This window comes from Physeter macrocephalus, chromosome 14 (genome assembly GCF_002837175.3).
Source record: "Physeter macrocephalus isolate SW-GA chromosome 14, ASM283717v5, whole genome shotgun sequence".
In the NCBI taxonomy this organism is placed as follows: domain Eukaryota; kingdom Metazoa; phylum Chordata; class Mammalia; order Artiodactyla; family Physeteridae; genus Physeter; species Physeter macrocephalus.
In genome coordinates, this window is record NC_041227.1 from 68,353,359 (window position 1) to 68,365,996 (window position 12,638).

General features: G+C 49.3%; 1 protein-coding gene across 1 annotated transcript; it reads right to left on the minus strand.

Annotated features, from left to right (window-relative positions):
• Positions 1–1,774: 1,774 nt before the first annotated feature.
• On the minus strand, positions 1,775–12,571 carry GUSB (glucuronidase beta). Its single transcript, XM_028500040.2, has 7 exons — positions 12,395–12,571; positions 11,969–12,147; positions 11,740–11,886; positions 9,460–9,544; positions 7,239–7,415; positions 4,010–4,145; positions 1,775–2,192 (listed from the first exon to the last, which is right to left on the minus strand). The coding sequence occupies exons 1-7, from the start codon at positions 12,569–12,571 to the stop codon at positions 2,023–2,025; spliced, it is 1,071 nt and encodes a 356-aa protein (XP_028355841.1). The 3' UTR covers positions 1,775–2,022.
• Positions 12,572–12,638: the final 67 nt, after the last annotated feature.

A 12,638-nucleotide genomic window follows, 5' to 3' on the forward strand; every position in this document is an offset into this window, starting at 1 on the left:
ATAGAAATATTCTTTATCAGAGATTTAGGACACAGTTTTGCTAACTGGTAAAAACAAATGTAAATATGTAAGAATGTTTATTTGTTGCACATAACTTTTTGGTATAAAATAAATGTAGAAGTTACCTGTGGAAGTTGTGCTGCCCTCATTCTTATACTGCAGTATTGCATTTCAAAAAACAAGCAGGAATGAATTCAGTCTTATAAATTATTCTTGAAATTGTTTCTGTAGCTTCATTTCTAGGTGTACTGAAATGTATTTCTACAGGTATTTCTACAGGCGTACTGTAGAATGTATTTCTACAGGTGTACTGAGTTGATTCTTCTTCTCTTAAATTATATGTAACTTAGAGAAGACACAAGCAGAATTCTCAGAGATTCTAGTTCTTGGAATTCCTGTTGATTTATGATGTATGTGGTTGTCAAGAATTAATGAAAAAGATGTTACTGCTTACAGTTCTGTAAGCACATAGAATGTATTAATCAGCTGTTTTTCCACTGCTTTACTTTAGCTCACCTCGAACACTCCACTGTTATAATCTTCTAAAAAGTTAACATCTGTAAGAAAGATGATTCCATTTGAAATGCAGTTAGCCATATTTTATTGAATAGAACAAATGTGCCCTGTGTTAGAACCGTAGGACTTAAGAAATGGACCTTACCTCTAATTTGTAAAACATTTAAGTGTGTTTGTGATGTTTAATTTTTTTTTTAATGTTTGTCAAGTAAAGAGTTTTATATATTATTCCTTGACATTAAACTGGAACACAAAACTTGATTACTTCAAGGGACTTAAGTTGAGTGGTAATGAAAGAAATATGTAACCACTAGAATTCCTAACTTATTATTTGAACTGACTATACTCTCTTTTCTTAAAAATGGTCTAAAGACGGCCACTAAAATGAGGTTAAATTATCTGTACTGTTTCTTTCACGGAGCTTGGAAAGGAAGGGTAAAAAAGGGCATGTGTTGAGATGTGAAATCCCCCGCAAGTGAAGTGGATCAAGCTCTGTATTAAGAATTGTATTGTTTCATGGTCTTCTGTTTGATTGGACAGTATTTTTCCAAAGCTTTCAGCTTTAAACCAAGATAGATGAACACTGAACTCTTACAAACAACGTGCCTTACTTGCCTTAATGGAGCCTGTGGAAGAGGAGGAGGAGGAGAGATTCCATAAGGAAAGACCATCCTCAGGAGCAGAGCGGGTGGCATCACCCAGAGGCACAAAAGCCTGTCCTACTTGTCTGCAGGCCCAGCCCGTTTAAAGAGGCCTCATCACATTCACTGGAGTCAGCTGTGATGGCCCAGTGGGCTTCTATGCCCATCTATCCCTCTCAGTCCAGAAAAAACTATGGCTGAGGTTGGAAGAACGTCCCAGAAGAACTGGTAACCTCTCAGCTCCCTTCCAATTCTGACATTCCTCAACTCTTACCTTTCTTACGCTTACATGTCAGCTTAACTCTGGAAACTGGTACCTCGACCTTTTGCCTTATTCCAGCATGATACTACTTTCTGTGAATTTGCTGGGACTGGCTTATCTGTGGAGTTACTAGCAGTTGTCTTTTACTATCACCCACTCAAGTCAAGGCTAGCCTAAAGCACAGGTGGCATCTGAGCACAGGTGGCCCTAAAGCGGCAGGGCTGTTCCCGTGGCAGCACACAGTCTGTAACCAGCGACTCTGATTGTGGCGAGTGCTGAAGCAGAGGTTTCTCAAGACTCTGTACTCGGTTAAGGCCATGAAAACAGCGTGACACAGAAAAACAATCTCAGATGCTTCAGCAGTACAGATCATTGAATTTATGGATGGTCACTTTTAAGCCAACTCTTTATTCTCATACTACAAAAGCCTTTATTTTCACCTCTAATGTTCCTTCTAGCAAATGACCACAAAATCCAGACCAGAAACTTCCTGGTCTGCCATGCACAGTCCAGGAAGCGCTTGCTCTGTGTCCTGTGGAAGTCGCCCCCTACTTGGGAAGGAGGGGCTGACAGAGCCGGTGTCAGCAGAGAGGTAGTTCTTGCTTAAAAAGTAAACGGGCTGTTTCCCACACATTGTGACTTCACAGCTGACCGGTGGTACTTGGTTTCATTGGCAAGTTTCCAGTATCTCTCCCGCAACAGGAATGCTGCACTTTTCGGTTGTCTCTGACGAGTGAAGATCCCTTTTCTATTCCCTATCGCCCTCTGTGGCGCTAAAAACAAGGCAAAGGGTATTTCAGATGACTTCTGATGGGCCAAATCAGAACCATCCTGGAGCCAAGCTGGGCACTAAACAGAGAGGTCCTCATGGTTTAGAGATGCTTGGTCTGAAGTGGTATCTGATGAAGTGGCCCCTTAGCGGGTTAAAGATTTAAATACCACTGCTCCCCCAAAACACTTAGCTCGCTCGTGTAAGTTTTCTTCTGTGAGGGAAATAATCCAAAATTATTTATCTTTTACTTGCAAAATAAGGTTTAAGACATTATGGGTACCCACCTGCCTGGTAACTGGAGCGGGGCTGAGACAAAGTTCCCCTTGGAAAGGCTTGCGCCTCTCTGAGGAGACAACTGTGCTAGCGGGAGCCAGGGTCTTGACCAGTCACAGGCGCCTAAGAGGGAGCATCTCGTAGATTTTAAAGTCCTGCTGGGCAGACTTCCAGCTGGGTCCCCACCCCTGGTGGCAGGTCTGCCAGAGCTGGAGCTGGGAAAGGAGCAGCTACACTCCCAGTGAACCCCTCCATCTCCTGGAGAAACCACTGCTTCTGTTAAATGGAAAGCAGGTCTTTCCCACTGAAAAGCTCAAGACAACAATAATTTCTTCCACGAAAAGCAAATGCCAGGCACTGTGCCAAGCGCTTCGTCAAATGGAATCCCTGCGTCAACCTGTAAGGTGGTAGGCGTTAGCCCCACTTTACAGGCTTGTGAAAAGGTAGGTACCTTGTACAAGGTCACACAGCTAATTCCTTACTACACAAAGCAGTGCACCTAGTCACAAAACTAGACTTCCATCCAAGCTTATTTCCAGGAGCTGTTAATCTCATTTGCCAAGCAGATTGGAGGCTCATGCTCTCTCTTTTTTTCTTCACCTCTCCCATTCGGATTTTTAATTAAACCTTAATCTTCTAGGGACTTCCCTGGTGGCACAGTGGTTAAGACTCCATGCTCCCAATGCAGGGGGCCCGGCTTTGATGCCGGGTCAGGGAACTAGATCCCACATGCATGCTGCAACTAAGAGTTCGTGTGCCACAACTAAGGAGCCGGCGAGCCGCAACAAAGGAGCCTGCCTGCCACAACTGAGACCCGGTGCAACCAAATAAATAAATAAAAATATATCAAAACAAAACTTTAACCTTCTAAAAACCTGTCTTTCCCTGTAAGTAATGTAATGTAATTCCCACTACTACCAAATCCTTCCCTTCCTCCCCAGATTGCTATCCTAAGTTTATGGTATATCAAGAAGCTAGTTACCTAGAGGAGTAGAAAGAAATGGGAAACTCATTCAGAACTTTTGTAAAGTAGCCCTCATTATCCCCACTTGAGAAAGCACAGATCATATTCACTTTGAAGGCTTTTAAACACTCCCACATTCAAAACCCTTTGACACTTACCTGTATTTGGCGAACTTGCCTTTTATAAGTGAATAATATAAAACAGACTGAACTATCTGAAGTTTCTCGGGCTTTGTACCTTATTCTGGAATAATGAGTATATTCCACAAATAAATCTAGTACGAGGTCCACTTTTTCCTCATACTGTGGTGAAACACAGAGGTAAGCTAGCCATCTCTGCCTTGAGACGGTAGCCTCTCCCATTTGCTTGTTTACCATAAAATGATTTAGGCAGCCAGCAAGTGATGGCTGCTTGCTAAAAGCAACTTACTTTTCCTAGGGAATCCTCTATGTAGCCTGCATTGATTACATCAGCTTTCCCCCCTCTTGTTTCCAGGGTTCTTACAACCAAACGTCCTGAACTAAAATGCCAACCTGAAAAAAGGAGAAGCGGTACGTTCCATGCACCAAACTGCCACTTACACTGGTCAGTCATAAAATCAGCAAAATTCCAGACAAGCTCTCCAACCACATATTCTTTTCGTTTTTGATCCAGAACCACGTGATACTGCTCAAGCAGGCCTTTCTGGTACTCTTCACTGAACATCAGAGGTGGATCCTGGAAGTTAAGGCAAAGAGAATTTAGGGCTCAGAACAAGCAGGACTGTAAATGTTAGATAAAAATAAAGATCCACGTGATGACCAAAATATGTCCTCATGGTGGGCTATAGTGACTGCAGGACTTGCTGATGCTGGTGTAGGGACACAGCCAGGGTATGACATAGCCCAGGGTAAAAAAAACAACAAACACCTTAATTAGTAACTGTTTTGTTTTTTTTTTTTTTTTGGCCACACTGCGTGGCACGCAGGATCTTAGTTCCCTGACCAGGGATTGAACTGGGGCCCTCGGCAGTGAAAGTGCCAAGTCCTAACCACTGGACCACCAGGGAATTCCCATAAACAGAATTTAATATTTGCTTTATCTTTAACATTTCTATTCCCCAGTGCAGTCTTAAAGCTGAACTACACTAGGAGTAAAAGTATGTCTCTGGATAATAAATTTAAAACTCAAGTTTGAAGTAGCTGCCAGTGCATAATTTGAGAACTAGTGTGACTCAGATTTAACTCGCCTCAGATTCATCAGTATCTCTTCTGGGTAAGTAGCTGCTGTTTAGCCCATTCATCCATTCAACAAATAATTATTTAGTATCTGCTTATATGACAGGTATTGGAGACAAAGTGACAAACTAGAAAGATAGGGTCAGGGAACTAGATCCCGCATGCCACAACTAAAGGTCCCGTGTGCCGCAGCGAGGATCCCGAGTGCCGCAACTAGGACCTGGCGCAGCCAAAATACATACATAAATAAATATAAATGCTATTATAGGGAAAAAAAATGCTATTATAGGGACTTCCCTGGCAGTCCAGTGGTTAAGATGCTGTGCTTCCACTGCACCACTGCAGAGGGCACAGCTTCAATCCCTGGTCCGGGAACTAAGATCCTGTATGCCTCGTGGCACAGCCAAAAAAAAAAAAAAAGAGATACAGAACAACGACAATAGTGAAAGCTACTATACACCGAAGATACGACTGTACCACTGAGCCCTGTTTTGTTGCAGTTCCAAAGCGGAATTTGAGGGCAGGGCAAGATGTTGAGTTCCTTCTGTGTTTTAATGGAAATGATCCTGCCTTGCCTAACACTAGCCACACGAGGTTATTTACATTTAAAACTACATTAAACTACATCAGTCACGCTAGTCACGTTCCAAGTCCTCAGAAGTCACACGTGGCAGTGGCTCCCATTCTGGACAGTGCAGGTCTAGAACATTTCCATCACCACAAAGGCGCTATCAGAGAGTGCTGACCCAGACTCTTTCAGAATTTCCTTTTTTAAAAAAAAAAAATCTTTATTGAATTTGTTACAATATTGCTTCTGTTTTATGTTTTGGTTTCTTGGCCAGGAGGCATGTGGGATCTTAGCTCCGGGACCAGGGATCGAACCCACACCCCCTGCATTGGAAGGGAAAGTCTTAACCGCTGGACCACCAGGGAAGTCCTTTTCAGAATTTGTTAAAAATTCAGAGTTGGTCACCTTTTCAAAGAGAGAGGACAAATGTACATACTTTGTCTTCATGAGATACTTCCCCCTACGTTAGCAGTCTGTCCAGTGGCACTCTGTGTGGGCAAGATGAATTTAAGGGTGTGAACAGAATAAGAGAGTCCATTTGGGTTACTGTTCAACCTACTAAGGATCAGCAAATGAAGAAATGTGTCAACAAGGAACCCCAGCCATTGTGACAGGTGAGTGTCGGCTGGCTGGGGTTCAAGAATCCACATGAAAACAATCCCCACAAGACAAAACAGCCCATCTTTGGTGAGGAAATGGACAAAACAAGGAGAAAAAGCTAGTGATTAAACCTTGCTCCAACGACTTCCCTGGTGGTCCAGTGGTTAAGACTCCACGCTTCCAGTGCAGGGGGTGTGGGTTCAATCCCTGGTCAAGGAACTAAGATCCTGCATGCCGTGCGACGCAGCCAAAAAAAAACTCCCCCCAAAATCAAAATCTTGCTCCAAGATCTCACTCATTCCCTTAACAAGTATCATTTAGCACCCGCTGTGTGCCGGACCCTGCTGAGTGCTTGGGAAGCAATGATACATAGGATTTAGTCTCCCTCCTGGAGCCCTCGGTCTGGTCAAGGAGAGCGCCAAAGAGATCATGACAGTGCACAGTGAGCAATGCTGAGACAGACGGAGCAGGGGGAAGAGCTTCCTCTGCCCGGGCAGGTGGGGTAAACCTCACCAAAGAGGGGCCATCTAAGCTGAGGCTCGAATGCTGAGCAAGAATCCATTAGTTGGGCTTCCCTGGTGGTGCAGTGGTTAGGAATCTGCCTGCCAATGCAGGAAACACGGGTTCGAGCCCTGGTCTGGGAAGATCCCACATGCCGCAGAGCAACTAAGCCCGTGCGCCACAACTACTGAGCCTGTACTCTAGAGCCCGCGAGCCACAACTACTGAGCCTGCGTGCCTAGAGCCCGTGCTCCGCAACAAGAGAAGCCACCACAATGAGAAGCCTGCGCACCGCAACAAAGAGTAGCCCCCGCTCACCACAGCTAGAGAAAGCCCGCGGTGCAATGAAGACCCAATGCAGCCAAAAATAAATAAATATACATACACACATACATACATAAATACACAAATAAGTAAATAAATAAATAATCCCTTAAAAAAAAAAAGAATCCATTAGTTGATGATTATGGTGCTAAGAAAGGCATTCTAGGCAGACGGAACAGGCCAAGCCAGAGCAGAAGCCAGTGAGCACAGTGAAAACAGGCCAGGGTCCAGGACTGAAGGCAGAGGAGGATGAAGACCTGGGAGATGGCACAGGGCAAAGGATGTTGACAGCCCTGACCACAGATCAGGGCTTCGTCCTGTGGGCCAGGAGAAGCCAGTGACAGGACCCCCAAGGTTTGGATTTGTTCCCAAGACCATTTGGGCAGCTAGTGGGAGGCTGTCTGAGGACCACTCAAGTGAGGCAGAGGCTGGGTCCAGGGCAGCCGTGTGGAGGGGTAGGTTAAGGTGAGCCTGGTGAGCTATAGGAGGTCATCAGGACAAGTGAGGGACCGGGAAGGAGGCACCTTTCTAGCCTGGGGCAGTGAATGACATCACTGTCCAAGAGAATGAAAAAATAACTCGAATGTTCTACACTACTCACCTCGTGAAACCCTGTGATGGTTTCTGCTCCGTACTCGCTCTGAATAATTGGCTTCCGGTAGGTCTTATACCAGCTCTCAAACTGGGTTGCCAGCTGCAGCTGAATTACCTCCATGTGTCCGTAGTCATGATACCAGGAGTAGTAACTGTTCACACAGATGACGTCCACATATGGCACCTGGAAGAGTGTTAAAACGTGTTCACGAACCAGGAGAGTGTAGGATAGCGTTCGGACTTACACTTGGGCAGGGGGGCGGCGCTTCTGGCACAGGAGGTAAGAAGGCGACACAGAAATGAGTTAGGGGACTTCCCTGGTGGCGCAGTGGTTAAGAATCCGCCTGCCAATGCAGGGGACACTGGTTCGAGCCCTGGTCCGGGAAGATCTCACATGCTGTGGAGCAACTAAGCCCGTGTGCCACAACTACTGAGCCTGCACTTGAGCCCACGAGCCACAACTACTGAGCCCACATGCCACAACCACTGAAGCCCACGTGCCACAACCACTGACGCCCACGCGCCTAGAGCCCATGCTCCACAACAATAGAAGCCACTGCGATGGGAAGCCCGCACACCGCAACGAAGAGTAGCCCCAGATTGCCGCAACTAAAGAAAGCCTGCGTGCAGCAATGAAGACCCAACGCAGCCAAAAATAAAATAAATTAATTAATTTTAAAAAAAGAAATGAGTTGGATGCTCACACATATAGGACATGGAGTTAGAAGAGACCTGAATGGAGCAAGTCTCTAACTCTGGGCTGGTGCCCCTGACCTGGCTGCAGCTGGGCTCAGGGGAGGGTGCCCAGCACGCTGGCCCCAGTGGGAGCCCAGGGCCCATCCCAACCCAACTGTGTTCCTCTTTAGGTTGTGCTCCTGTCACTGGCTGTCCCCCTGTCCCTGGAGAAGTGTTCCCAACTAAGGGACAAAGGCAGTTTTTCTCCTCACAAAGGCTCGTGATTCACCTTCCTGAGCTAGTACTGTGGGCCATAAAGTGGCTGGAAAATTCCCTCCTAGGAGGGTAGCCCAGATGCTGGGGCGGGACTGCCTCAAATCTGAACAGTGTGGTGCTCGGTGGGCAGCAAAGCTCACCTGAACCCACACTCACCTCCAAAGTCTGCACTGTGACTGTCGTGGTCCGTCTTTCCCAAGTGACCTCGGCACCTTTCCGAACTGGTGGCGGAAAGATGCAGGTGCAGAGTGGTGCCTCTGGGTGGGCACATGACCATGACCATGACCATGGCTCACACACCCTACCAGGTGAGCCTGGCAACCTTCTGGGGGGAAGGTTCCCCCACCCACTAGAATGGGAAGGGACACCACTTGGGCTCTGAGAAAGTCCAGGTCTGCCTGTGTCACACCGGTATCTGACCACAGTCTTCGCCCTCCTTCAAGGGGGTGTTGCCGAGGGATGGCACAGGAACACCAGGGCTACGCGCTGTCCCATCCGTGTCAAAATGACAGTGCTCACAACTGATGCTTGCGCCTGGCGTTTTCTCACCCGTTCTTTCTCCTTTAGATGATTTCTCTCTCTGGAGCACTTTTAAGTACTGGCCTCAGTTCTCTAGTGGAGGAGCACCTTCTTGCTCCCATGTTTTACAGCTTCCGTGCAACTCCACACGGTTTCCGAGGGGCTGCTGCGCCCAGGGACCGTGAGGGTGGCCGTGGGGTCTGGCCGGCTGTGTCAGCCTGTTCCTTTGATTCTCAGTCCCAGGGTCTGGATCTAGTCTAGTCTAGTCCGGTTCCCAAAGCTGGGTTGATGAGTGGAATCACTGAGGAGTTTTTGAAAAACTCCGATTCCCACCCTGGACCCTACTAAATCAGAATCTCAGAATCCAGATATCTACACTTTCAAAAAGCTTCCCTTACTGGTTCTGACGATCAGCCAGGTTTGAGAACCACGGGGCAATGATGACTTTAGGCTCCCTAAAACCTCTACCCTTTTCTGAGCATATTAAACTGAGGGGCATAAAATTAAACTGAGGTGCATAAAAACGGATGAGTCTGAACTGAGAATGAATTCAACCTCCCTGTGCCCAGCCTCCGTAGATTCAAGGAGCCACACTGCCTGGCAGATCAGCGGGCAGTCCTCTTTAACCTACAGACCATCCGTGGAAATGGTTGGACTGGCTGCTCGAGGTCCCTCCCAGTGGCTCATGTCAGCAAGCATCCGGGCGGGATGAGAGGCCAAGCAGAGGGGAGACGTGGCGTGGAGACCCCCAGGCTCACCCCCAGGTCTGCTTCATAGTTGGAGTTGGTCACAAAGGTCACGGGCCGGGAGGGGTCCAAGGCTTTGGTGTGGGCAATCAGCGTCCTGTCCACGGAGGGCAGAAGACACGGCACCGTCAGTCAGTCCAGGGAGGACTCTCGGCCCGCACCCTCTCCTTCCCATCTTCCCAGCCAGAAAAACCCCCAAGACGCCGCTCTCCTCCCTGCCTTCCAGTGTATTTCAGGTAAGCAAACATGTTCTTCTAGGCATCACGTTCCCTGACATCATCCTTTCCTCCTTCCTCCCTCCCCAGATCCTAGTCCCCCACCCCTCCCAGAGGAGAGGCCATCCTCCAGGGGTGGGAGGCACCGAGCAGAGGTCCTTGGGCCGGGCACTGCCAAAAGCTGGGCTCTGCATCTCTGGCGAAGCTCTTGAAAATAGGACGGGGTGTGGATTAGGATGGAGATTAACTTAACACGTAAGTCGGGGGCTGGGAGCAGGCTGTGCGCTGGGCACTCGCTAGAGACTGAAAACAGTCGCGAAGCTCCATGGAGTGAAGCCACACAGGCGAATGTAACAAATTACAAGCACTGGCGGGAATGATGAGGGGGAAGCACGGGCTTTTATGAGACCGTAAGGCGGCACATCCCCGAGACCAGACAGCACAGCCGCTCTGAAGACACGGCATTTACGCTGAGTCCTGCTAACCAAGGAGGGGTGGCGAGAGGACGCTTCCCAACAGAGGGGCCGGTCTGTGGTCAGGGCTCGGCCTCCCCAGCGCAGGTCACCCTCACTCACTGATTAAGCCTATTTTCCTCTTCTATTTCCTCACAGCTGGTTTTCTTTTCCTTGACACCCCCCCATTATAACTCTTCTCACTCGAAGGCTGTGGTTTCCACAGGCCAGAACGGTGCCCCGCAACCCGCAAGTCCCTAACCCACTGTCCGAAACAGCCTGTCACCTGGGGAGCTTCAAAGCCCAGCCGAGCGCCTCCGGCCCAGGCAGCCCTACTTACATCCTGCCCCATCCCCACTGCTCCCAAATCAAGATTCTCCCTCTCCGCACCTCCCAAAAAGGTTCGCAGGAAACCTCAGGCACCTGTTCCTGGAAGCTTATCACGCTCACAGAAAAAATTCTGTCCACCAGCCTGGCTCAACATCCCTGTGCCACGTGCTCTGGGGCTGTGTGTCCAGAGCTCACCTTCCCCTGGGTGGGTCCGTTCCTCAGAGCCTGCATCTGGGACACTGGGATGCAGGCAGTGTCTGCCTCAGGGAGTATTTCCATGGCCTCTGCTGCCTCTACAGTAAGTGAAATAATTCCCCTCTCCAGGCTACAATACAACTGCGTGATCGTTAAGAAAGAGAAGGAACCAAGGAACACCCCAAGGGGAGCCAGCCCAGGGCGGGGAGATGACCCCTAAGTGGGATTTCTGTCGACAGCAATGCCTGGGTGGGTGGGGGGAGCTACTGGCATTCAGTGAACGGACCATGAACTTTAGATGGCCTGATCCTGTCCAACAATGTAACTTACAATGGTTAGAACATGCCCATCATTGAAAACCTGTTTATAATTACATGCCTACGTAAGCCGGCTTTATAAAGCTTAATTCCTCTTTACAGATGAAGCATCACAAAGTGGTTTTGTGCAGTTTTAACACACACTAAATTTCCCAGGAACGGAGATACCATAAAAATCGAGGGAAGACTATACTTGATTTTGGTTGCAACTTTACCTGGGGTGGCTCAGTGTTTTAGAAAAGGGCAGCACTGAAGAAAACGCTGCTCACCGTATCAGAGTCACCGGCTATGCTTTCCAGCCCCCGGCGTCAGCTTTTGTGGCTGTGCTTTCAGGGAGATGCCACATCTGGATGCAAGCTCCTGACCCCTTCACTCGATCTTCTGGGGAGTCAGGCCCATGCACTCACAGATTATTTTACAAATGACTCTCCCTTACATTACGGTTAGGCCACATCACTATTTTTTTTTCTTTCTTAATTTGAAGTTATGTGTATAAGTAGGTTAGGTTAACTCTGGATTTCCTTTCAGGTGTGTCAAGGAGACACTGGGTTGAAATCACGATCTGGGTGGGTTGGGTTGAAATCACGATCTGGGTGGGTGGGTACTTGGTCCCCTGAACTGACCAGGTATGGATGCACCTGGGCTGGGAGCAGGTGCTGACCCTCTCACAGCCCACACCCACCCCAGGGCCCACTGCAGCTCTCCCGCAGCTGCCAGCCGAGGCTGAGCTGGGCCAGCGGGCTGAGGTCTCACCCCTGACCCAGGGAAGGCAGAGGCACTCACTTAAAGTAGTAACCAGCCGGTTTCAGGAAGGAAGCAGGTTCATTGGCCACAGACCACATCACAACAGCCGGGTGATTCTTGTCCCTGCGGACCATCTCCTCCATCACCTCCAGGTGGTGCTGCAGAGACACGTTGCTGTAGCTCTGGCTGCGGGGCCGGGGGAGGAAAGGGAGCGGGTCACAGGGCGCCAAGCTGGGCGGGCTGGGCCGTGCGGGTGGTGGGCACTCACGCCAGCACGATGCCCACGCCGGGACTCTCGTCGATGACCACGATCCCATAGCGGTCGCAGAGCTGCATCACCTCCTCTGCGTAGGGGTAGTGGCTGGTGCGGAAGGCATTGGCGCCCAGCCAGCGAAGCAGGTTGAAGTCCTTCACCAGCAGCGGCCAGTCAAAGCCCTTCCCTCGGATCTAGGGGACAGCACAGCAGAGTGAGCCCCTGCCCCCTGTCCCCGTTGACGACGCGCTTCCTTCTAGAGCTGGGGCCCTCAAGAGTCACCCTGTTAGCCCGCTATCCAGGCCAAGCACAGGCCCCATCGGGCAGTGGTTTTGAGCGGTTTGCTTAACTGCTCTGAGCTGCCCTCAACCACTTCAAGGGACACGGAGGAAGGGATGGCGAGAAACGGCCCCCCACAGGGACTCAGGAGCCCCAACTCACGTCTGCATCCTCATGCTTGTTGACCCCGTGGAAATAGAAAGGCTTCCCGTTGATGAGGAACTGGCTCTCTGTGACAGCCACGGTGCGGATCCCCACGGGGAGCGTGTAGAAGTCAGACACAAACCCAGCAGCCGTCTGTGCGGTCAGCTTCACCTGCAAAAGCCAAGCACTGGGCATGAGGCATCCTGGACGGCCTGAACCCCACGCAGCCCGCACTTCGGCAGGGTGGCCCCTTGCAAACCAC